At 39.6% G+C, this 27,077-nt stretch overlaps 1 protein-coding gene across 1 annotated transcript in view; it reads left to right on the forward strand.

Moving 5' to 3' along the window:
• Positions 1 to 9,247: 9,247 nt before the first annotated feature.
• Positions 9,248 to 27,077, forward strand: part of COPB2 (COPI coat complex subunit beta 2) — a 31,265-nt gene continuing 13,435 nt past the window's right edge. The window contains exons 1-10 of the mRNA XM_060099613.1: positions 9,248 to 9,335; positions 13,737 to 13,874; positions 17,410 to 17,496; positions 17,702 to 17,828; positions 18,702 to 18,850; positions 20,949 to 21,095; positions 21,782 to 21,881; positions 22,529 to 22,671; positions 22,922 to 23,121; positions 24,439 to 24,549. Of these exons, the coding sequence (XP_059955596.1) occupies positions 9,333 to 9,335; positions 13,737 to 13,874; positions 17,410 to 17,496; positions 17,702 to 17,828; positions 18,702 to 18,850; positions 20,949 to 21,095; positions 21,782 to 21,881; positions 22,529 to 22,671; positions 22,922 to 23,121; positions 24,439 to 24,549 (1,205 nt within the window). The 5' untranslated portion in view covers positions 9,248 to 9,332. The remainder of the gene's footprint in view (positions 9,336 to 13,736; positions 13,875 to 17,409; positions 17,497 to 17,701; positions 17,829 to 18,701; positions 18,851 to 20,948; positions 21,096 to 21,781; positions 21,882 to 22,528; positions 22,672 to 22,921; positions 23,122 to 24,438; positions 24,550 to 27,077) is intronic.

A 27,077-nucleotide genomic window follows, 5' to 3' on the forward strand; every position in this document is an offset into this window, starting at 1 on the left:
TGTAGCTTTGTAGTATAGTCTGAAGTCAGGGAGCCTGATTCCTCCAGCTCCGTTTTTGGTTCTCAAGATTGCTTTGGCTATTCGGGGTCTTTTGTGTTTCCATACAAATTGTGAAATTTTTTGTTCTAGTTCTGTGAAAAATGCCATTGGTAGTTTGATAGGTATTGCATTGAATCTGTAGATTGCTTTGGGTAGTAGAGTCATTTTCACAATGTTGATTCTTCCAATCCAAGAACATGGTACATCTCTCCATCTATTTGTATCATCTTTAATTTCTTTCATCAGTGTCTTATAATTTTCTGCATACAGGTCTTTTGTCTCCTTAGGTAGGTTTATTCCTAGATATTTTATTCTTTTTGTTGCAATGGTAAATGGGAGTGTTTCCTTGATTTCACTTTCAGATTTTTCATCATTAGTATATAGGAATGCCAGAGATTTCTGTGCATTAATTTTGTATCCTGCAACTTTACCAAATTCATTGATTAGCTCTAGTAGTTTTCTGGTAGCATCTTTAGGATTCTCTATGTATAGTATCATGTCATCTGCAAACAGTGACAGCTTTACTTCTTCTTTTCCAATTTGGATTCCTTTTATTTCCTTTTCTTCTCTGATTGCTGTGGCTAAAACTTCCAAAACTATGTTGAATAAGAGTGGTGAGAGTGGGCAACCTTGTCTTGTTCCTGATCTTAGTGGAAATGGTTTCAGTTTTTCACCATTGAGGACGATGCTGGCTGTGGGTTTGTCATATATGGCCTTTATTATGTTGAGGAAAGTTCCCTCTATGCCTACTTTCTGCAGGGTTTTTATCATAAATGGGTGTTGAATTTTGTCAAAAGCTTTCTCTGCATCTATTGAGATGATCATATGGTTTTTCTCCTTCAGTTTGTTAATATGGTGTATCACATTGATTGATTTGCGTATATTGAAGAATCCTTGCATTCTTGGAATAAACCCCACTTGATCATGGTGTATGATCCTTTTAATGTGCTGTTGGATTCTGCTTGCTAGTATTTTGTTGAGGATTTTTGCATCTATGTTCATCAGTGATATTGGCCTGTAGTTTTCTTTCTTTGTGACATCCTTGTCTGGTTTTGGTATCAAGGTGATGGTGGTCTCGTAGAATGAGTTTGGGAGTGTTCCCCCCTCACGCAGGGCTCTTGATTGAAAACAACAGACACTAAGTCTAGGTATGTATCACATGCATATTTGCTGGGGAACAAGGCCCACCCATGATTCCACCAAGGATCTGTGTACACAGCATAGTGCCATGGGCACTTTATAGGCATCATGGTCCTGCATCCTGTCCATTGGCGCTACTGCAGCTTATCACCCTGGACATGCCCTCTATACTGTTGGATTCCACTGTGAATTATCACCAGCTGACCAGTCTCTCAAGATTCAGCTCGGACAAGAACACCTTACAGTTTGTATTGAGGCCACATGGCCATGCTTAAGTCCAAGCTGCCAGGGGATGGGGAAATCCCCCACATGTGAAGGACATACTGAGCAGCCAAACAATAATGCTCACTGTAGATGAGTTAGAAAAAAATAGGGCTTCCCTGGTGGCGCAGTAGTTGAGAGTCCGCCTGCCGATGCAGGGGACACAGGTTCGTGCCCCCGTCCGGGAAGATCCCACATGCCGCGGAGCGGCTGGGCCCGTGAGCCATGGCTGCTGAGCCTGCGTGTCCGGAGTCTGTGCTCCACAACGGGAGAGGCCACAGCAGTGAGAGGTCTGCGTACCGCAAAAAAAATAATAATAAAAAAAATAAAAATAGCTACCCTCACGTGATATGCAGTTAGATAGATAGATAAATAGATATGGTGTATTAGATATATACCATATATTAGTGTGTGTGTGTGTGTGTGTGTGTGTGTGTGTGTGTGTGTGTATTTTTTCTGGAAATCAGTCAACAAATAATTATAGATAGTAGGTTTAGGTGTCCTCGTGAAGATCTTATTTTCAACTCCTTAGCAATAGAAGACCAGCTAGAAACCTTTTCGTGGGATTTGCACTGGGTCCTCTTCCAGCCTGCCAGGCCCCCGTGATTTGTACCAGTTTCCTGCCCTACACACCTCAACCCCATCCTCCAGCCCATTTTTTCTTGGTCCTTTTCTTAAACATTTACTTCTGAGCTAGATGCTGTAAAGGGACACAATATAGAAAGATGGGAAGGGAACTAACATTTACAAATTGCTCGTTTATTACTTAGTGTTCTGGGACCTGGTTAACATTATCCTTATAATAGGTAGGGCTGTTACCTTACAAGACTCATCTGGATTTGAGGCCCAGCTCTTTCACATACTGTGACCTGGAGCAAGTTATTTAAATTTGGCAACCACCAGATTTCTCATCTACAAAATGGAGATACTTTCAGGATTGCTGGATGAAACGCCAAACTCTGTGGCAGATGGCCAACTGTTGTTACTAGCCATCAGCTGAAATCTGGACTGTTCTTAAGTGTCTCCTCCTCCCAGAAGCCTTCCTCAATCTCCCAAGGCAGATGGTATCCCACCCTCCTCCTTTTGTCTTTGGTTTTCACCTTCTTGGTGAAGCTCAATACAGGCAGTTAAAACTATTGAATACCAGGACTCTTCACCAAATCCCCAGCAGCACCTAACAATGCTTTGCAAACAGTAGGTCTTCTATAAAAAGCCACTGAATTGAAATAGTCAAACTAAATTCTTCATGGCAAACTATCCTTTTAGCAACCTAAATGTGCTAGTTAGTTGTCTAAATTGCTCTTTCTCAACAAAAAAAGGAGATGTTTTGCACTTAGATTCACACCAGCAAGGTTTCGATTCCACATTTAGCATATTATACAAAACCATGACAAAATAACCCTTAAACACATCCTTAGAAAGGAGCCATGCTGGAGACTGACATATGGCCTTTCCATAAATCCAACATAGCCATTTTCCACTTTGATTACTGTCAAGTACTAGAGGACACAGATGGATTGCATTTAAGGACAAGTGATAGGAATATCACGCATTTTTAAACCCCAGACTCTCATCCAGTGAGGGAACAGGTTCTCATCATGGGCGGTACAAAGGAACTGAGGTGTTTGGAAGGAAAGGCAGATTCACTTCCGGTTTGTGTTCATCCAAGAGGAGAGAGGTACTGCTAATACTGTTTAAATTATTTTTTTATTTCTGAGATCAAATAGCTGAATTTGTATAAATTTAAGTGCATGATGCAATTTCACTCTGCAGTCACAGACTAAGGAACTCACTCTGTCTTAACTCACTGGTGAATCCTACTCAGGGTTTTGTTGTACACATTAGCCTTTCAGCAAATTGCAAAGAAAATGGTAGAGAATAAGACAGAGGGAAACATATTTGATCTGAAAATGTTCTAAAGCTGCATTAAGAGCCCTCTTCACTGTAATCTTTTCTTTTTTCTTTGCCATGGCTAACGGGCCCAGCCGCTCCACGGCATGTGGGATCTCCCCGGACCGGGGCACGAACCTGTGTCCCCTGCATCGGCAGGCAGACTCTCAACTACTGCGCCACCAGGGAAGCCCCTCCCTCAGATATTGACTTTACCTATATATGTATGTCTGTCTGTATGTATGAATGGATATATATATATATATGATCCAATTAACATTCACTTTATATATAAATATTTTCAGGATAAAGTTGTATCTGTATTCATTGTCAATGTCAGATGCACAAAAGTATGGCCATATTTAGCAAAGAAAACACTTTCTTCTTCCTATATTTGGATTTTAATGAATGGATCAAGCTTTATCAATATGAAGTTGCTTTGACATCAAGTGAAAAGTCCTGTAGCAGCACAGCTCAATATAATTTGGATTATCATCTCAGGTACAAAAGCATATCATGATTTCAGAGCTCAAGGACTTCATTTTTAAAACTTGGAGCTTTAACTACATTTGAATTCAAATTCAGTAATGCCCTTAGATCAACTTGAGCTGACAAATTCTTTAGAAGACAGTGAAATAAGGCAATTTGATCAAAATTATACTGTGCGGTGCCTTGTCACTCCAGATATTTCACTTTTACATTAAATTTTTTTCAATTAATTTAAAGGTAACTGCTATATGCCAGATATCCAGGCTATTTGTCATTATTATTCATTTATTTATATGCAGCACTATCATTTACAAGCACATAATTCTTAAGGAAACATAATTGCTCTAAACCTCTCAATTTGCTTATATAAAACTTGGTAATGTCTTTTCTCTAGAAAGAAAGTTAAGCATTGGTTGTCAGAGGATGTCCCCCCAGGACCTCTGCATACCATGCACACTTGGGCCTCTGTTTCTGGTCCCCTTACACCCACCAGGCTCCTTGCCCTGAGCCCCAGGACCCTCAAATTTATACAGCATTGTTTCAAGCATAATAAAGCCTCAACAAACATTTGCTGATTTAAGGTGGCTTCCTGAGAAAAAGAGCAATGCATACTGTAAAATATGCAGGAAGAACTACTTCACTGGCACACGAATGAAGTAAAAAAAGTCTAATATATCCTGCAGCCACTCCCTTTGCCCATTTCATTTGACAAGACTATAGAATCACAGACTCAAAATTCTAAAGAAACTTGGAGTAGAAAGGGACTTTAGAGTTCATTTTTCCAACATTGTTTTGTAGGTAATGAAACTGAGACCCAGAGAGTTCATTCCACAAGACAACCCTGAGTCAAAGAAGTCTCCAGGACCTGCTGGGCATGACTTAACCACAGGTTGTCTTAGCACTCCACATGTGAAGAGCTGGATATAGAATGTCCAGGGTGTGGACCCTTATGGAGGTCACTAAATGACCAAGTCCCCAAACTCTGCTGCCATAGTTACAATGTCTAGCAATTCCTACCTATGAAATCACTGCCTTCATTCACTCAAGGCTCACTTTAAACCCTGCCTCCTCCAAATACGTTTATTAAAAAGACATAGAGTTAATGCCATTTTTAAGGTAAAAGTATACTCATGTCAAAAACATGACTAACAATCTGGATTTTTACACTTTCAAGTAAACAAAATTGAACATTCCCTCTATCCCAAATCCCACGTCAAATTCACACGGAGTAAATTTAACAGATTTTAAATTCTCAGAACGAAATCATACAAAGTGTACAGCACATCGTAGTTGATCAGTGCTTTTGCAATCCGTCAAAGCTTTGCCTCTGTCAGGCAACCTTATTAAGCTTCATTCTTCTTGGAAGACAGCTCAGTGGTTCTCCAATTCAATTCAGTCTCCTGCTGGTTAGTATGTGATTATGTGGTCAAGACTCCCACTTTCATTCACTTCATGCAGAAATCCAGCTGAGAACCTTAACATTTCCTTTAATAGGGAAAGTAACTGGCATGGAATGATGAATCAGTAATAGAGCATGAAGATTACCCTACTTAACATTCTTCAGTGCTTCCCTAGATCCTTCAGGGTAAAGTCCAGACTTCTTAAACTGGCGATCATGGACTTTCAAGGATCTGAGCGTCATCTATCTTTCTAGTCCCATTTCTCACCCCTCCCCCTTCTTACTCTCTGGTCCAAGCATGCCAAACTACTTTTAGTTCTCTGGAAAACTCGAACTCTCAAGTCTCTCCACTTAAAATGCCCTACATATACCCTCTTGACATTTGTCTGGCTAGTTCCTAACTCATACTGTAAAGGTCCATTCAGTTGCATGCATCCATGTGGAGTGTCATCATGAAGTAATTAAGGTCAACTATACCCCAAATATAGGAACAACCAATCCACTTTCAGTGAGACATCAACATTTGTCTTTTCATGACTAAACTTTTGGTAAAATAGTTTATACCCACCACTTCCACTTCTTTATCATCCAATTCTTTCTTAATCCCTTGCAAATCTGCTTCCCCTAGCATTACTCAACTGAAAAAAAAATTTTTTTAAGGCTGCTAGTGTCCTCGTAATCATCTAATTCACTGACAATAGGTTTTTTTTTTCTCCAAATACCAAGTTTCCTTAAGTTCTCTAAAGTCATCTAGACTGCTAGTCACCCTATTATATTCTACCTCCCTTCCCTTCTGTGGCATACAGTTTTCCTTGTTGCCTTATTCAAATTGTTCCTTTACTGTGTCATTGACTGGCTCCACTTCTTCCTCTAATTAAAGATATTCCTCTGGGTTCACTATTTTCAAAACATGAGCATTAGGATGCCTCCCAATTCCCTAACTCACAAAACAAATGCAAATTATTTGTGTACCCTGTTGATTCTAGCTTCTTAGTGAGAAAGGAAGAACTCACAGTCCAGTAAAAAGAGCATTCATTTTGGAGATAAACTTGGGTTCAGATCTCAAGTATGTCACCAACTCTTGAGCAGTGTGGCATGGAGCATATTACTCAACTCATTTGGGCCTCAGTGTTTCATCTATAAGTTGAAGAAAATAATGGCTATCTTTCAGTATTACTATATGAATTTCAGTATGCAAAGTGCATATTTCAACGTTGGGTACAAAATTGGGCACTCAATGAAATCTATTCAATATTATTATTTCCACACCCACTTCCTCCAAACTTGTATAGTATCTCACTGTTCCAATCCATTTCTTCATATGCATCAACAAAAGATAAATCTTATAGAGGGCACATATGAACACGTTTTTTTTCTGGCTTAATTTTTCCCGAGTGCTTACTGAATCAAAGCCCAATTCCTCCCTATTTAAGTAAATTTTCAGATTTAAGCCCCATCCTTCCTTTCCAGCCTTCTCTCTCACTGCCATTCTAAATGAATACCATTTTCCAAACAAACTGGATTTTTGTGGTCCAATGGTCCACCTCAAATTCTGCCTCCTTTATGAAAATTATCTCCCCAGCTGGATATTTTATCCTGAGTATTTTATTGGTACTTCTTATAAATTGTAAACCTTTTGAAGGGAGAAACTAGGTTCTTATTCATTCTCCTACTCACCACTTTGCTAAGTGATGAGACATGTATATATTTTAAAAATACCAACTAGACTTTTCCTCAAGGAATTATTTTCACTTCCTCAACTTCTCATGAAAGGGTGGGAATAGAATAGGGAGGGACGGGTGTATGTAGAGTACTGACACAGACACTGCTGGCTGAACCTCCACTTGGAATTCTCCCAGCAGCAGCAAAAAGGCAGGGTTGAAACAGTCATCCTAGAAACTGACCAGATGAGACTTTAAGATCTGTTGATCAATTGCACCCAAACTCTTGGGAAACCCTTTCCCAATTTGCTAAGCTTGTCCATATTTCTTTTCTTTCCCAGAGTTATTTTTCTACCTTCTAGTCTTCTCTAAACTGCAGAGTAAACAAAAGATTTTATTTTAAACCTACAGTTGAACACACAGGAATATACACACATATATTTAATGTTATTTTATGTATTAGTTCATATTTGAGAATCTTATTTCTTTAAAGTGAAATTTCTTTCAACCCAAATCCAAGACTAAATTTTTATAGGTATAATCTTCAGGCAACTCCTAGTATAGTGCTTTGGATACAGTACAAATTCATTATGTAATGTCTGAAAGAAGAATGAATTTATAATGCACAACTCCGGAACTTAATGTTGGTTAACTGCCATGGGAAAAAATGAGAAAATATATAGTCAAAGTGAGTGTGATACTTTGGGACTCAGCATCTTGTGTGCCTAGCGTTGTACAAAGATTTTTTTTTTTAAGATGAGGAAAACTAAGACCCACAAAGAGGTCACATTGCAACAAATCTCCTGCTAAAGGCAAATTACCTGATGCAGAGTCCATATGTCTCCCTCTGAATATTATTTTCCACACATACACACTTCTTTTTTTTTTTTTTTTTACTTTCTGATAATCTAGAGGTCTAAAAAATCCCCAAGGCTACTCTCGGGCCTGAGGTACACGTTTATATGTAGCAAAAGGACAAGTGTTACTTGGCTCACGGTGTTTAAAAAATAAAATAAAATTTTAAAATAAATAAATTTATTTTAAAAAGCGGGAAGAGATTTCCCTGATGGCGCAGTGGTTAAGGATCTGCCTGACAATGCAGGGGACACGGGTTCGAGCCCTGGTCCGGGAAGATCCCACATGCCGCGGAGCAACTAAGCCTGTGCGCCACAACTACTGAGCCTGTGCTCTAGAGCCTGCGAGCCACAACTACTGAGACTGTATGCCACAACTACTGAAGCCCACGTGCCTAGAGCCCGTGCCCCGCAACAAGAGAAGCCGCCACAGTGAGAAGCCCGTGCACCGCAACGAAGAGTAGCCCCCGCTCGCCGCAACTAGAGAAAGACAGGGTGGAGCAACGAAGACCCAACGCAGCCCAAAATAAACAAAATTTAAAAAAAGAAAAGGCGGCAAGAGGGTGCGGGTAGGCAAAAGCTGTAGCACTTTACTTTGCAACCGCTGTGGCTCAGGTCCTTATTCTAGAGTTCAACTACCTTAATGAAGATATACTTTGGTGTAATAGAAAGAGCACAGGACTTGAAGGACTTATCAGTCTGGTATCAAATCCTGACTCTACCATTTAGTGTGGCCTTGGTGGGGACCCTTAACTTCTTTGAGCCTTAGTTTCCTCATCAGTAAAATGGAGATAATTCAGATTCGATGGGAAGATTTGAGAGGAAAGTATTCTGGCACACAGCCGAAGATCAATAAATAGTTATAAATTAATGTACAACGCGGTCGACGCTCAATAGAAGGAGATCCTGCAGGGTCGGATACTCCCATCTCCTGGGGAGCTCCAGAGCTGAAGGCTCTTCGCAGCCCTCTGACCACCAATGCCTGAAGCTCAGCCCAGAAACCGGCCCACATCCTTCCAGCCTCAATCAGGGCCCCGAGCAGGCCCCGCAGAGGACTCTCTGGGCCTCGTTCTCAGGCCCACCAGGGTACAGTAGGCTTAGAGCCTAGCTTCGCCTTCCCTTCTCTTCCCCGCCCTCTCCTCGGAGCCAGAATCAGAGGAAGCCTCACAGCGCTTCTCAGTCCCTGCGACACAACTCCACTATAGGGGAGTTTCTCCGGCCGTTAGCATTCGGATGAGGCATTTCGCTTTTTCTCATCTCATTTAACTCGCGGTTTTCTGATTCTCCTACACGCTCATCAACCCCAGGACACTGCAGCAGGTAGCGGAGGCCACACCCCCCGCTTCCCCAGCAGCGCCAGGTGGGCTCGAGACCATTTAGGAGGCCTTGTTGCCTTGGAAATTTGGGCGGGGCTTGGGAAACGTCAGCCCCCCGTGCCGCGTTTGCGCAGGCGCTCGGGCCCTGGACCCGAGTTCTATCGCGAGAACTCCTCCCGGAAGTTCCACGTCAAGCAGTCGGCCGGTCAGCGGGTCGGTGGGTCTCTCCCGGACTGCTTCGTCGGCAGCGAGTAAAGGCGCCCAGGCTTGGACCAACGGAGCCATGGTAGGTCCAGGCCCTGCGGGAGGGAGTGGGGCCCCTGCGGCCAAGGCCAATTTCTGGGGCTCCTGGCCTGAGGACCATAGTCAGCACCTGAGCACCTGGGCTCCCGCTACGGCCGCCGCCTCAGGCCTTGCGGGGTCCTGGCCCAGTTTGAACTCTGGGAGGGAGGAGGCGATGGGTGGTTTGAGGAGGCAGTGCCTGGAATTGAGGGGTCCCTGACTCCTCCGGTGCTTACGGCGTTTGCCAGAGGTCCTGCGGTCTGCAGCGGGATCCTTGGTGTAGGGAAATAGAAGAGACCGAAAACGTTGAACTCCGTAGAAGGCATTGACGAAACTGCCTCATTGTGCCTTTAAAACGGCGACAGCTGATTTTGCACTCATGTTGGGCTTGTTCTGGTATAGTGTGTGCTGACCGCAAACTACGAACTTAAACAGGCAAGCCCCGCTCCCCCCAAAAATGTAAATAAAATGCATAGAGAGTCAAGAGTGGAATTTCAGATGCTTTGGGACCGCAGCTTAGGTTTCTAGGGAGAAACGAAGAGTTGGGGAGTTGTTTATAAAACTGGTTGGCGTACTTTTCTGCATTTGCAAATATAGCGGCTGATAAGAATGACAGTCCTGACGGCATTTTTTATTACCCCCCAAACATACTCTAAAATATTTTTGCACAAAATGAGTTATAATAGTAAGAAAAACAGTACGATAGTGTGAGAATTTCTTTCCAAAAAGATGTAAGAAATTCAATATTTTAACATTTAACATTTATTTAAACATTTTCCTGCTTTTTTTTCACTTGTTAGGAAGCACAGGTTCAAGGATTTTGGAGCTTGAAGACCGTAGGGATTAATAAGTCCAAGTTCCCCACCTTGCAGTTAAAGGAAAAAAATAAATAAAAACTTAAAATCAAGTTAGTTGAAGGCTCATTGCTGAAGAGTTTTAACTACAGCAGAAGTTGATTCCCTGGGGAAACTTGTGAACATTATGGATACTTCCAGAAAAATGCATAGAGAAACACAGCATTACCTAAAATTTTAGTGGGTTCACTCACAGATACCGCCCCCCCACCCCAGTCCTCATGCATGAACTTCCTTGGGTCCCCAGGTTAAGAGCCTCTGAACAATACTCAAGTCACTTAATTATGCCACCTCGTATTACCAGCCACCTGCTCTGGGGTGTGCTGTGCTTTCAGCACTGGACATTTTTGGAAACAGCCCTTGCATCTGCCTAATTTAGTTTTCTTTTGCAATCTTTAAGAGTATTTTTATAATTACATATTTCATTCTTTAACACATTTAAAATCTTTTATATAACTACAAAATGTGAATTTATTTATTCACTCATTTACCATAGAGTGTTACTATGTGCCATGGATTTTGCTAAACATTTGCCTCCTAATTCTCACAACAGCTGGGAGAGTGAGTTATAAATGCTTATGGAGTGGTTACAATAGGCCAGGCACTGTTCTAACTGTTTAACACTAAATTTAATTCTCATTATACTAAGCGGTAGATAATAGTCAAGGGTTTTACATTTTTCAAACCTGAGAGAAGTTAAGTAAACTTACCCACTGTTGTACGTTTGAAATGAGTAGTGGAACTGAAGTTTGAGTCCATCATGATTCTTTAGACCTCGATTATACTGTCTGTACTTAAACCCCTATACCCAAATATGTAAGATGCTGTGGAGATAAACACATGAATAAGCAGTGACCCTGCCCTTAAGGAGCATCTGTTCTAGAAAGCAAAAACAGACATGTGCACAAATGTTAAATGTTAAAATTAAAACCTGTAGGATCCCGTAGGAAAGGATGCTTCTGGTAGGGTCATCTGAAAGATCATAGTAGTAGCAGTAGAATTTAAGCTGAGTCCTAAATGCATCCAGCTTTTGGGACATATAAGGAGACATTTAGAGTTAAGGCTGCAGTATGAGTACCTTACTCGTTTTGGTATTCCACAGCGCCTAGTACAATGTCTCATTCAAAGTAGGCACTAAAATCTTGGGAGAAATACAGCAGGAGCTCTTGGCTCTGCTTCTTAAACTGAGATTGTGCATTGGGGGGTATGTAGAGTTATACTGGGGTTGCTCAGTCCCCTGGACCACCTTCCTGAAGTGTCACTTTTACTCAGTAATCAAGCGTTTAAAACATTTTTAATGGTAAAATATACATAGTTTATAAGTGTACAGTTTCCTCATTTACTAGAGGAAAAAGCCTCCACCGTGGTTCCTGGCATATGTATAGACACATCATGTTTGCTGCTCTGAAGAGACCAGAAAAAAAGAGTTAACATTTGTGATGATAATTAATGGGACAAAATTCAGAAATGGGTGAAGTAAGAGGTCCTGCTTCAGCAAGGTATGTGAAGATGATGGTTTGAGAGTAGCAAGTTTGAGATGGAGAAGAAAGTAAGACAGTGGAAACATTTTTGTGGCTATTGTAGAGAAGAGCCAGAGAACTCGAATCTTTTAAAGGAAAGTAAGAGGTATAGGTTGTTGCCAAAAGTGAGGGAGGCCTGTATAGAAGTCAGAGCAAGGTTCGAAGCAGTCAGTGACCCAGATTTGATAGAGATCGAAAACGATGAATAAAAGCCTTGTGAGGTGTTTGCTTTGTCTCAGGAAATTATCTCTGCGGAAATTATCTAGCAGTCTTCATTTGTGTAGAAAAGTAACGTTAAATTTCTGTCCCATTCATGATCATCACGGAAGATCGCAAAAATAAAAATTTGATGATAACTCAACTTGCCAAATAAAGTTTTAGGTTGTGTGTAAAACCTGTTGAAGGAGAAACATATTTTAAATCCGTCTTCCTCAGATCTGCTTCCAAGAGAGGATTAAGACTACTGCCCTAAGCCATCATTATATATAATGAGTTAACTTTTCTCCTAGAAAGGTATCCTTGGGAGAATTGAGAAAGTAGTTATTCAGATCATTTTCTTTCTGTGGTTTAGATGAGGAATCCAGGTTGAAAAAGGCTGTTTTAAACTATTAGTATTTTATGACTCGAGAGAGTATTTTAGCTTTGGTTTAAAATTGTAATTTCCATTTGGTTCTTGTAACTTAAATACATTAAAACATTATAAACATTCCCATTTGGCTCCAAAGCCCTTCATGCACATGGATATAACCCCTATTGATCCCACATTACATTGCCTAGCATTTACTAATATTATTGCCAAAATAAATCTAATACTTTTCTCTGAAGAACTCAGTTTTTTAAAAAAATAATTGAGGTATAATTGACATATGATGTTATATTAGTTTTAGGTGTCCAATATAATGATTTGATATTTGTGTATATTGTGAAACAATCACCACAATAAGTCTAAACACCTGTCACCATACATAGTTACAAAAATGTGTTTTTTCTTGCAATGAAAACGTTTAAGATCTACTCTCTTAGCAACTGTCAGATATGCAACACTGTATTATTAACTACTGTGCTGTACATTACATCTCCATGACCTACTTATTTTATAACTGGAAGTTTGTACCCTTTGACCCCCTTCACCCACTTATCCCTCTTCCACACTCCACCTCTGGGAGTTACCAATCTGTTCTCAGTATCTGTGAGCCAGGTTTTTGTGTTTTGTTTTTGGGGTTTTTTTTCATATACATCAACCAGAACAATATATCACAACATATTGAGGGCCGAAGCAGATATGGGAAAACAAATGTCTTCTATTAAGTCAGAATTTAAAGAGTTTTGCAAAAATGTGAAACATTGCTACTCTTCTCACTAAATTTCTTTTGAAACTATAGTTTTCATAACAATATCTTACTTAACATGTAATGGGTTTAGTTCATTTTTAAAAATGAATTAATACACAAATATTTTAATGTCTCAGTTTTAATTTTTAACATGGTAAATATTAATAAATATAATCTACCTGAAAAGAAGCTTTTTAGTGTCCTCAAAAATAAAGACTGTAAAGGCGTCCTAAGACCAAAAAGTTTGACAAGTGCTGCTACAAATTAAAAAATTTTTAATACTCATATTTTTTGTATATATGAGTGAATAAGTAGGTGTCTGTAATTTAGCAAGGTAAAAATTGTGTCTGGGGCCTCCCTGGTGGCGCAGTGGTTAAGAGTCCGCCTGCCGATGCAGGGGATACGGGTTCGTGCCCCGGTCTGGGAGGATCCCACATGCCGCGGAGCGGCTGGGCCCGTGAGCCATGGCCGCTGGGCCTGCGCATCCGGAGCCTGTGCTCCGCAACGGGAGAGGCCACAACAGTGAGAGGCCCGCATACCGCAAAAAAAAAAAAAAAAAAAAAAAAATTGTGTCTGTAATTTAGCAAAGTAAAAACTGAATTGTTTTGTAGGCATGATAATGCACTGTTTTTAGTTAAGATCTCAAGCATGTTTTATTTGGCATAGCAATTTAATGTTTGTTTTTTATGTTTGTCCTTAGCCTCTGCGACTCGATATCAAGAGAAAGCTAACTGCTCGATCTGATCGAGTTAAGAGTGTGGATTTGCATCCTTCAGAGCCGTGGATGTTGGCGAGTCTTTACAATGGCAGTGTGTGCGTTTGGAATCATGAAACACAGGTAGGAATTTTTAAAGACTTTATTAGAAATACTTTCTTAATCTGTTTATAATGAAAGAGAAGAAATATAACAGAGTTCAGTAGTATATGCATACTGCTTTCTTAAATAAATTGGTACGAAGTATTTTTAATAAAGATAAACTAATACTTATGAGGGTAGAGCTTGTGGGAGAAACTGTCTAGGCTCATTGTATCCAATATTTAAGTGTTAAGTTCTGAGATAGGTAGTTTCAGCTATACTTTGAAATTAAGGAAACTGACACCAATATAAGATCACTTGCTCTAGATGAAAGTATTTAATGGTACTTAATTTTCCATTCAGTGAGTATTCTACCCATCTTAAGAATGGGATTTTTACTTTTATTAAATTTTCCCCAAGTGCTCACTGTAATGCATGATGCAGGTAACTTTCAGTCAGCCATACAAATTATAGATTATATCAGAGAGAGATTTGTAGTCAGCTTTTCATTACACATGACAATGTGCCTTTTACAGATTATATCCCTTAAATGCTTTCATCTGAGTAAATAATAGGTCTTTCAGCTTAGTTTGTCTTATCTTTTCCAGTCTTTGTTGGCCATCCTTAATCTTTTTCTTTCAAAGTACAGAACATACCATACAGTTTTGAGTCTATTTATACAGTAATTATCCCCAACATCCAAGATTAAGTTCTTAAAATCCAGATAAAATTCACATTTGAGGGACTTAAGATGGCAAAAGTAGGCCTTAGGGAACCAAGTTCAGGAGTAAACCTAAAAACACCCTTACAGCGTATATCACTCTAATGAAACAGTAAGGACTACACAGTCAGCCAAGTCCCACCAGTGACATTTTATTCACATTAACCACTTTGTTCTCTGCTGTATCCCAGTGCCTATGACATTACCTGACACACAGTAAGGGCTCAGTAATTATTTGTTGACCTAGTGAATAATAAACTTTCCTTTTATCAGTATATCACTAGTTCAGAATTTCTGTCCTGTGACTTCAAATCTTTATCTTGTGAATTCCTTTTGCCCTGATGTGGAGAGTATGCTTGTTAACTGCTTTTGTGTGGGTGGCGGGGGGGGGGGAAGATCTACTCTCTCCATGTGTTTAAAACCTTTCAGATTTTATGCTTAGCCAGATACACTGGTACCTGCTCCACCCCCACCGTGCTTCCTGATGCTCCCTGGAGTCCCCTCTGTCAGCTCCATTTAACCATTTCTCAGCTCTGTCGTCTCACTGTAGTTGTGCTCTAAAGCCCGGGTGTACTTCCCTTATCTTTCTCCAGGCTTTACTGTAACATAACTCTGCTTTATCTGGGTCATCTACTTTGCTTCGTTTTTCTTTCTGTACCCTTCTGTGCCCTCCTGCAGGGCCATCTACTTCCCCTTTCATAATTCATCTCATTGGTAATTTTTTGTTTAATTTCCTTCTTTCCTTCAAATATGGAGGTTTTATGAGGACGGATTATCCTAGTGTTAATTCCCATTGTTATTCCAAGTGGGTACCTGGCAGACAGGCTCATAGTAGATACTCAGTTTTTGTTGAATGGTTGATCTGTTTTTGGTTCTCCCTGCTTTTCCTCCTCTTTTTATCACCAACAGAAGTTACTTGCCACTTGTGTATTGAGAGCAAAATTCTTGAAAGAGCCAAAAAGGTTTTTGGAAGTAAATTCAAATGTACTTGAATTTCAAATAAGGAGATACTATACTCTTTGAGGTGATGGGTGCAGCAGTTAAAAAATCAGTATGTTATATACACAATGGAATGTTTCTCAGTCACGAAAAGGAACGAAACTGAGTTATTTGTAGTGAGGTGGATGGACCTAGAGTCTGTCGTATAGAGTGAAGTCAGAAAGAGAAAGACAAATACCGTACGCTAACGCGTATACGTGGAAGCTAAAAAATTGGTACTGATGAACCTAGTGGCAGGGTAGGAATAAAGACACAGATATGGAGAATGGACTTGAGGACACAGTGGGGAAGGGTAAGCTGGGACGCAGTGAGAGAGTGGCATTGACATATATACGCTACCAAATGTACAATAGATAGACAGTGGGAAACTGCTGCATAGTTTCCCTGCTAATTAAATGATGTGGGCAAGCCTTTTAACCACGTTGAGTCTCAGTTTACTTACCTAAATGAAGATGCTATGTTGCCTTCTTTATTTCGCAGGATTGTCAGAAGGATTAAATGAAATTGATAAAATTGTGTACGAGACCTATAAGGCACCATACAAGTGTTTCTTTCTTTTCTTACATTTCGCTGGTGGTTTACATGTTGAGTGTGTAGCGTTTCCTCCTGTTTAGCTTGTTTAGATTCTGGAGTGGGAAGACCATCCCTTAGGTCATTTGTATCAGCCACAGCACTTAACGTGGACCTGAAACATGACTGTTAGTTCTGTAGCTGCTTTATTTTTTATTGCTCAGCAGATCCCTGAATTTGTTGGCTCCTTATGAGCTTTCGTGCATTTGTCTGTCATCTTATAGGTTGCATGTTCTACCTGTTTGCAGTGTCTGTATCACAGTCAGCTGCTAGTGGTTGTGCAGGTTGGAGCTTATGTCCCCACTTATTCAGCCTTTGACTGAAGAATCTTTGAAGTCTTGCTCAGGAAGCCAGAGTGGGCTCAACAGTTCTTGTGAACCAGTCCCTATTTTTAAATTTGGTGCACATGGTTAATCAATCAGAATATGCTCTTTTCATTATTGTCTTGTACAGAAAGATAGATTGAAAAGTGATAGTTTGATTTTCAGAATTTTAAAGAACAAGGCATCAAAGTAGGAGGACAAAGAGATGCATTCATCCCTGCTCTTTCTAGCAGGGTCTCCTAGTTTTCCACCTTTATCCTGTGTATATAATTCTATTCTGAGCAGCTTTAGGGACATCTAAATCACTGTGTTCTCGTACTTCACTAAAAGGAAACGGCATCTGTATGGAAGCATATTGCTGAAGTGTACAAAAGAATTGTATCTTGTTTATAAGTTTATTTTACGAGTTTATGGGTTTAATTTTTAAAAGAAGAAAACTAGGGGCTAATTCATTCAACAAATACTTATTACACATTAATTGTTTTTCAGCCGCTGTTCTAGGCTCTAGGTATACAGTGGTGATCAAGATTCCTGCCCTCAGGGGGCTTAGCAGGAAAGATTAACATTAAACACATAATTATGAAGGTGCTATGTTGTGAAAGTGGAGTATAAGGTCCTCTGGGTGGGTTTTCAGGCGGAGGGAACATGAGCAAAGGTAAGGCACTGGGAGTAGCCAAGGCTGAAGCTAGAGAAGTAGGGAAGGGCTGGAGCACAGAGGATGGGGAACTTCATCTTGTTGACATTTGCTTTCTTTTGTCATTTATAAATATCTGCACTTTGAATCTGTTAAAGAAAAGATCTTTGGTCTATTTTTTTCATTTGACTGTTGCACTTTTATAGTTTAGCCTGAGAACATTTTATGATTAGTAGTGATATAAAAAATCAGATGTTTTAAATATAACAGGATAGATTTTTCAGTTACTTTCTCATGACTCAAAGTGTATATTCTTGTGAAATTTTTAAGACACTGGTGAAAACATTTGAAGTATGTGATCTTCCTGTTCGAGCTGCCAAGTTTGTTGCGAGGAAGAATTGGGCTGTGACAGGGGCGGTAAGTAATTCCGTGCGCTTCTAACCCATCTCTGAACCTGTCAGTGGCTGCTTTGGCGGCGAGTCGCAGAGCTTTGACTCTTGCTTTGTTTTGTTAATTAGTGCATTGTTTTGGAACCTGGGCTTTATACCCTGAGCCTATAATATACTTTTTTGTGCAGTTTATTTCATAACAGTAACGATGGTGTTAAACTTTCCATTTCTAGGATGACATGCAGATTAGAGTGTTCAACTACAACACTCTGGAGAGAGTTCATATGTTTGAAGCTCATTCAGACTACATTCGCTGTATTGCTGTTCATCCAACCCAGCCTTTCATTCTAACTAGCAGCGGTAAGAGATGACCCCTTTTGGTCATGTGCGTCTCTTTGAGTAATTCATTTTCATTCAGTGAGACATGCAATTCTTTTACTGCTGTTACAAGCAGAGTTCTAATTCCAAGCAGCCTTTAAACTATTTAAATCCATTAATGTGCTATCAGTGCTGCTTACTTTTGTATTTTAATGAATATCAGCTCTACTTAGGATTTGTATAGCAGTTGCTCCAATTCCCTGTCAGGGAAGACCTGAAGGTCTAGATGCTGAAACATCTGCTGAACGGAAAGCTAATTTACATGCTGATTGAGTGAGTTTTTGGCAGATTGCCATGTACCCTAGTCAATTTTATCTTTATACTCAGACTAGTTTCTCCTTGGTATTATGTATAAAACAGTGGAGCTTTAGGAAGGCATTTAAAACCAGTTGCACTGAACTGGTAATAGCACTTTGAAACATTTTTAATTTAGAGATTGTGAAGTAACTCAAAAGTTTTTTTTTTTTAACCAATCTTGTATTAAAAGAGAAATGCTTATTTCTGAAATAGTCATTGCCGTCATTATTCATTCATACTTAGACTGTAATCAGACTTGTTCCTCTTTCATCATTCTGTAAAGCCCATTGAGTCTGTCTCAAATTTTTTTCCATGAAATTTGTATATTTGCAATTAGTAATCTCTCTCTTTTATCTCCACTCTTTAGAGAGTTAAATTTATTCTTAGAATTAATAAGCATTTTGAAAAATCTGTTCAATTCCGATTCTGTTTCTTTAAGACATGGAATATATGATTTGTGTTAGATTTGCTGCCTTAAAAGACACAGAGACTCTGCACCTTAGTTCTGAATGAAAGAAATAGAAATTGCAGCTAACTGGAGACTTTCTTTTGGTCTAGATGACATGCTTATTAAACTCTGGGACTGGGAAAAAAAATGGTCTTGCTCACAAGTGTTTGAAGGACACACCCATTATGTTATGCAGATTGTGATCAACCCCAAAGATAACAATCAGTTTGCCAGTGCTTCTTTGGACAGGACTATCAAGGTAGGATGTCCACTGTTGGTGTCAGTTATGATTGTTGGTGAAATATAGTTGTGTCAGGTATTTTACTACTGGCTGCCCAGAAAGTTATTCCTGTCTGAGAAGTTTCTCTCAAAAGCTCATTCTGAAGCAAAATAGGACTTCTCATTTTGATCCAGAAGGGCATATTCTGTTGAAGAAGAACAGTGTGGCAGCTCTGTGCTCTTAATGAAGGAGTGTTTTTCCATGTGGAAGCAATATGATGTAAAACCTTTTAAACCTTTGCACACCCAGAATAAGAAAATGCCTGTATCTTCTCTAGGTCACTGTTTCCTCTCCTTGAGTATACTTGTTGTTGACTTCTGCTGATTATTAATCTGTTTTATATTTAAATGTCATCTGCCTCCATTCTTTTTCTTACTTCATTTCTCCATACTGCTTCCAGTTATCTTTCTAAAACATGGATTCCATCTTGTCAGTTCCCAGTCTAAGGATAAAGTCCAAATGCCTTGGTGTGGAATACAAGCGTTTCCAAGACTAGCCTTAGCTAATGTTATGAAATATCTCCAGTAACCCTGGTCTAACTCACCATTTTCTAGAGAAGCCCTGAATGTTCACAGAACCTTACCTAATTCAGCTGGTCCTTCTGCCTGCAGTATTCTTTATTCTGCCATTTTGATTTCTTTTCCTCTGGAGAATTACTCATCTTTCAAGGCTTATTAGCACAGTTATTTACTCTGAGAAGCTCTCTTCAGACATTCATTTCACCTCTAGACAGAGCCAGTCATTTTCATCCCATTCCTTCCATCGCTTTTTGCCTCTATTATGGCCTTCATGTTGAATAATAATGAACGTGTCTCCGGAAATTTTTATCCCTGAAATGTTGATGTTTGGGGCAGGAACTGTGTGTTACCCCCTCCCCCAAACAGACACACGTTACCAAGCAGCACAGTGCCTTGCCTATACTAGATGCTTAATACATGTTGCAGTGAGTGTAAATACGTTCCTTTTCCCACTGTAATATTTAAATTATTTCTATATGCATAGATTTAAAATATACATTACATAAACTTTTGCTTGCATGTATAGGCTTACATCTATATAACATTTTTATTAGTTTTCCTTTAACTTTTATAAAATGTTATATGCTGTTTGTCTGACAATTTTTTTTTTTTTTTTTTTTTTTTTCGGTATGCGGGCCTCTCACTGTTGTGGCCTCCCCCGTTGCGGAGCACAGGCTCCGGACGCGCAGGCTCAGCGGCCATGGCTCACGGGCCCAGCCGCTCCGCGGCATATGGGATCCTCCCAGACCGGGGCACGAACCCGTATCCCCTGCATCGGCAGGCGGACTCTCAACCACTTGCGCCACCAGGGAGGCCCCGACAATTTATTATTAAATGTTATATGTTGAATATCTTAGGACTTCGGCTTACTTTATTTTTTTTCCTTTCACTGGATTGTCCTTGCTTTTGACATAGGTTGAAACTTTGAAATTAGTTTTAAACTTTCTTCACTAAATTAGGTATATCTTGAAGACAAAAATTGTCTTATCTTTGGCTCTAGTAAAGTTTGTTTACACATCTTTATACTCCCCACAGGGCCTCCCATGTAGTAGGCATACAAAATAAATATTTGTAAAGGTAAAGCTCAATACCAGTGCTGTAGTAATATTTGACTACTTTTCCATACTTTTAATTTTTTGACTAAACAGTAGTTTTCTCCTTTTAATACATCCTACTAAGTCCACTTTCATTAGCTTTATATTAAATCTCTCATGAAGTCATTTCCTGCCCTTAAAGTAGTGTTTCTCAAAGTCAAGACACCTGGAGTGTCTGTTAAAAAAATCTAGATTCCTGGGCTTCCTTGTAGATCCACTGAATCATAATCTCTAGGGATAAAGCCTGGAAATGGGCATTTTTCAGAGAATGCTATAGTGATTCTGCCCCCTGGAAATTCAAGGAAAGTGAGAAAAAACAAACACAAGTGGGTGAAAAAATGAGCATTCTTCAGCGCCTCCCCCCCCCCCCCGCTTTGGCATTTATATGACCTGTCGGGTGTGGTGGAGCTGCCTTCTGAAAAGCAAGGCCCCATATTGACTGGCAGATGCTGTTGCTCTCTGAAGGTGTGGCAGCTGGGCTCCTCGTCACCAAACTTCACTCTGGAGGGACATGAAAAAGGTGTGAACTGCATTGATTACTACAGTGGGGGCGACAAACCATACCTCATTTCAGGTGCAGATGACCGTCTTGTGAAAATATGGGACTATCAGGTACAGTTTTTTCATAACTCACTTGCCACATGTTAGATATGCTTCTTACTGTTTCTTACAGGACAGTTAAAACTTGAGTTGTTGAACTCTGTTTATAGCATAATAACTTAAGGCATCAGAATTTGCACCTAAACTGTGGTCTCAGACTTTCATTTATATTTGAAAACTAGCAGACAAATGAATAATGTCATGACATCACCATGGTACAATCATTTTGCCACAAAGACTCTTGTAAACCTAGGTATGTTACTACACTTTTTATCTCCAAGAGTATGTTAAATTTTTATTCTTTTGTTTCTCACATCAAAATTTCAATAAACAGTTAATAAAATGAGGCCTAGAAACCAGTTGTACTGAGATACTCAAATTTGTGTTTAAATACAGGATAAAAATATTAAAGACATTATCTTAGGAATTTGAGGGAATGATACTTAGATGAAGACCACATCTTTCGGGGGTGTGTTGTGTTTTCTTCTTTAAATGTGATAGTTACATTTACATTTGCCTGTACTATCAAATAATTAGAGAAAATGTGTACACAGTAAGATGGTTCTATTTCAAAAATCTCTATTGAATACTGTTAAGAGTCATAACCACTCTTATTTATATGTATCTGTGCACTGGGAAAATTAAGGATGAGTTATTGTTTGCCACTAATAAAAGTGTTTTCTGTGCACTGATTACAGAATAAAACATGTGTACAGACACTGGAGGGACACGCCCAAAATGTGTCTTGTGCCAGTTTTCATCCTGAGCTGCCAATTATCATCACAGGTTCAGAAGATGGTAAGTTAGAAATGAATATTTATTCCTGTGTTTAATCTCATTACTAAGTGGATATTTAAGCTGACTAGTGCCCTGCATTTTCATTGGAAGTTTCAAAGGATTTTGATATTTTATTAGAGTAGACTACTTAAGCTATAAAAGAGTAAAGGGGCATTATTATCAGCATCATTCTAACGTGTTTTGACTCTGTTACTTAAATAAGAGGACACCCAGAAGTGCTAGAGAAAAGCTGAAAAAGCCTGTGCTTTGGAGTCTAAAAGCCCGGGGTCAAATTCAGCCTCTGCCACTTCATAGATGTGTGGTTTGGGTACATTATGAAATGGGCATAGATATACCTGCCTCATAGGATTACAGTGAAAGGATGTGAAGAAATCACGTATAGAAAGCATCTGGCACATAGTGGGCACTGTACCCAGGAATCCTGTCATTATTTCACACTTAAGATCACATTTCTTAGTTTTAGTTTCTTATAAATTTTCTATTATTTATTTATGTTGTTTTATAAAATCACAGACCGTAGATCAAGAAATGAAGCTGTCAGGAAGTGTGTTCTGTTTGAATATAAAGACTTCTGTGTGGCTGGTTCACCTGACAGTTCATTCTTGGTTGTTCAAATCAAAAGGGCATATTCACATGGTTGTTTTCAGGAACCGTGCGTATTTGGCATTCAAGCACCTATCGCCTCGAGAGCACATTGAATTATGGCATGGAGAGGGTATGGTGTGTGGCCAGCCTGCGAGGGTCCAACAACGTTGCTTTGGGCTATGATGAAGGGAGCATCATTGTGAAGGTAATCTCTCATTACACTGTCTCTGAATAGATGGACATAGGGGAAGCAGTTATCTTCCAAGTCACCAGTTTTGTTAAACTGGCACTTCTGTCATTAAGCTCAAGAGATTAAGCTCCAGAGGTTTAAAGTGCAAGAAAGGAGCCCTCCATTAAATGAAAATAGAAAATGTTTATTTTTTCGTGGTTTTATTTTGTTGTGGTTTTATTTTGTTTTCCTTTTCGTTGCTAAGAGTCATTTGTCATTCCTCCAGCTTGGTCGGGAGGAACCTGCCATGTCCATGGATGCCAATGGAAAGATAATTTGGGCCAAACATTCAGAAGTCCAGCAGGCCAACCTAAAAGCAATGGGAGATGCTGAAATTAAAGATGGAGAAAGATTGCCACTGGCAGTAAAGGATATGGGCAGTTGTGAAATATACCCTCAGACTATCCAGCACAATCCTAATGGGCGGTAAGCCACCACCAAAATCTCTCTCTGGGCTTCTGTGTATGTTTGCATATCCACAGCATGTCCCACCCCTGCCCTTTGGTGGGCATTCCTCATTGAGCTTTTGCCGTGGCCTCACAATCCTCAACACAGCAGCAGGCAGCCATGCTTCTGATCGGGTTGGCATGCAAGGTGAAGCACAGTTGCCTTCTTGGCCTCATCCCACCATGCAGTTTTGAACAGTTGAATAGTTTTGTGTTGACTCTTTATTTCAAATGTGTTGGTATGTGTCCTTCCGCTCCTTCGAGGCATAGAATCATGTCTTATCCTGAGACTTAGTGGGTGCTCTCTAAATACTTGCTGACTCATTGCTCTTAAGGAGAAGAGTTGTGAGGTCTTTGTCTTTTGAAAAAATATGGGGACTGCTAATAATTCTGCTTCTTCTCTGTAATTTGAATCGTCAGCTCTGTTTCTCCCTTAAGATTTGTAAAGCACTGAACATCTTGTGAAAGGAGAGTTTCTAGTACAATAAGTTTAAACCTGTGAGTTTTAAAAATTACTTTACAATAGATCTTGGCATTTTATAATGCTGTCCTGAGTATTAAAAAAGACAGAGTATATAAACCAAGTATGCTGCCTAGTTCAGTAAATGGTACCCATAATTACTTGTAATAAAATTTTCTTATGAAGATTAAGAACGCATTGCATTTTTCCCCTTAATATCATAAAATGTTTCTTGCTTAAGTTTTACATTTCACTTTGGCAATATACTAACAGCCAATATGTCTATTGAGAAAATTTTGACTATGCAACATTCTTTTTTTCTTATATTTAAATGTTAAAATATCCTGTTTATTTTGATAAATCTAACAGTCATTAAAAACTGGGGTAAGATATCTTTATTCATTTGAATGATCAGCTTTAAAATGAAGATAGCCTTGCAACAAGATAGTGCCTTCCTATGGTGTAAATGTAATGAGCAAACTGCCAAGCATCTTGGTGCTCAACAGATGCTCGTCGAATTAGGGGAATCTTCCCCTGTGTGCCGCCACCCTTTCTCATCTTCCTGACCCTTTGTTTATAAGAGAGGCCACTGCAGTAACATTTTCAGCAGTAACCCCCTCTTCATAATCTGCTTTTGATTTGTTGGGTGGAATATTTATGTCTAGCTCCGTATTCAGAGAAATATATAACTTTAAAAGATAATAGGTTTATTGTAACGGTCAACTGAAATAATGTTTGTTATTAGAAATATTTCACCATAAAGATGAATCATTGTTTCTTAACTTTTACATGTCATTGGTCCTCTGTGCTTCCCTCCCTGGGTTCTATCATTTCTAGGTTTGTTGTGGTGTGTGGTGATGGCGAATATATCATCTACACAGCAATGGCACTGAGAAACAAGAGCTTTGGGTCTGCCCAGGAGTTTGCGTGGGCCCACGATTCTTCAGAGTAAGTTTTGGCTGTGTCATATCCAGCTTGCCCTGATTGCCAATGGGTGTTCTCTGTGCAGCTGTATTAAAAAGGTTTGCAAGGCTCAGTGTAGGCTGTGCTTCACCATGTTAAGGAACAGTTCTCACCAGAGCTGTTAGAAGATTGGTCAGGGGCAGCTATGCAGCCTGAACTGCCTCTGCCTTTTCTGTGTTCAGTATTGAGCTGGCTCACTCAATCTGATACAATAATCACATTAAACCGGGGACCCAGCACCTACTTCCTTGGTGGAGCCCAAGGCAGGGCCTGGTACTTACGGGCTGAAGGCAAAGTAGGCCCTCAAATCAAGACCATGGCAGGCCCTCCCCAGGACCTGGCATCCTGAGCTGCCGCTGCCCTTTTCTGAGCTACTGGGGAGAGATGCTAGATTCTGATGTAATCTTGATGAAAACCTCAATGAATCTTTTTTTTTTTAATATCTTTATTGGAGTATAAATGATTTACAATGTTGTGTTGGTTTCTACTGTACAACAAAGTGAATCAGCTATATGTATACATATATCTCCATATCCCCTCCCTCTTGAGCCTCCCTCCCACCCTCCCTACCCCACCCCTCTAGGTTGTCACAAAGCATCAGACTGAATCCCTGTGCTATGCAGCAGCTTCCCACTAGCCATCTATTTTACATTTGGTAGTGTGTTTATGTCAACGCTACTCCCTCACTTCACCCCAGCTTACCCTTCCCCCTCCCCGTGTCCTCAAGTCAGTTCTCTACGTCTGCATCTTTATTCCTGCCCTGCCACTGCAGGTCTATTTACAATAGCCAGGACATGGAAGCAACCTAAGTGTCCATCGACAGATGAATGGATAAAGAAGATGTGGCACATATATACAATGGAATATTACTCAGCCATAAAAAGAAACGAAATTGAGTCATTTGTAGTGAGGTGGATGGACCTAGAGTCTGTCATACAGAATGAAGTAAGTCAGAAAGAGAAAAACAAATACTGTATACTAACACATATATATGGAATCTTTAAAAAAAAAAAGGTTCTGATGAACCTAGGGGCAGGAAAGGAATAAAGACGCAGATGTAGAGAGTGGACTTGAGGACACGGGGAGGGGGAAGGGTAAGCTGGGATGAAGTGAGAGAGTGGCATGGACATATACACACTACCAAATGTAAAATAGATAGCTAGTGGGAAGCAGCTGCATAGCACAAGGAGATCATCTCGGTGCTTTGCAACCACCTAAAGGTGTGGGATAAGGAGAGTGGGAGGGAGATGCAAGAGGGAGGGGATGGGGGATATACATATGCATATAGCTGATTCACTTTGTTATACAGCAGAAGCTAACACAACATTGTAAAGCAATTATACTCCAATAAAGATATTTTTTAAAAAAACTCGTTTTCTGTAATGTTACCTCCCATTCTTTCTTTTTTTTTTTACAATCTTAGGATTCATTTCATTTTATTTAAATATATCATTACCCTCCTTGAGAATCTAAATCAAGGACTTGGGATCCTAATTTGAAAATGAAACAGAACAACACAGAGGAACCTGTTTCCTCAAAACAGTAGTGGGCTTACAGAATGCCTTTTAGGAACTTACACCTAATTAAGTCTGTTCATTCCTTGCATAAACTTTAAGCATCCTCAAATTTTATACATCTCTAAATAAAGTGGAGAAAAGGGGAAAAACCACATTTACCTGCGTAATTCAAATAAAAGTATTTCTTTACTCACGTCCCATTCTTAACAAATTCTGTCTGAATTCAGAATGTTCATAAAATAGTCTCATTAAAAACAGGAAAAATTTATGTCTCAATTATTATAGTCACTGACCAGTTCCATTTTGATTCCTGTTTGGTGCATGTAATAAATTTCAGGGCTTACACGTCTTTTTCAGACACTGAATTACATCTTTACAGTTCTCTTAGTTTTGTTTTCCCCATATTTTGTGTTGCCTCTTCTGCCAGCAGTGGGTAACTTAAGCCTCGTTGTTGCATAGTAAGATGCATGCTTTTTATTTTTTAACAAAAAGGTCACTGAGAGGTAAGATCTTTTCATAAATTTCCTAAATAAATTCACTCATGCACAGTTCCGTATACTAAAAAGTACGTTGTTACCATCTTAAGCATGGTTGCCTTACCTCTCTCAACATACCTCTCCCTCCATTTTGATAGTTTCCTCTTTTCAGCTTTATCCAGCCCAGACCCTGTTCAGCATCTTTCCCGTCTTGAGCAAAGTACTTGTCAGATCACTTCCTCATATACTCCCGAGTATCCAACCACAGCCCCTTTTCAAGGCAGAGGCCTGAGTATATATGATTTATTAAGTTGTTGCCAAACATGGCTGACTAATGAGCCACTTATAATAAAAGTTTTTATTTTTTAAGTTACTTTTATTGAGGTATAATTTATACCAAATAAAATGCACTGTTTTAAGTGTATATTTCAGTGAATTTGGACAAATGGATATAATCCGTAACCACCAGCACAATCAAGATATATAGAACAATTCTGTCATCTCAAAAACAATCCCCTTG

This window comes from Mesoplodon densirostris, chromosome 5 (assembly GCF_025265405.1).
Source record: "Mesoplodon densirostris isolate mMesDen1 chromosome 5, mMesDen1 primary haplotype, whole genome shotgun sequence".
Taxonomy (NCBI): domain Eukaryota; kingdom Metazoa; phylum Chordata; class Mammalia; order Artiodactyla; family Ziphiidae; genus Mesoplodon; species Mesoplodon densirostris.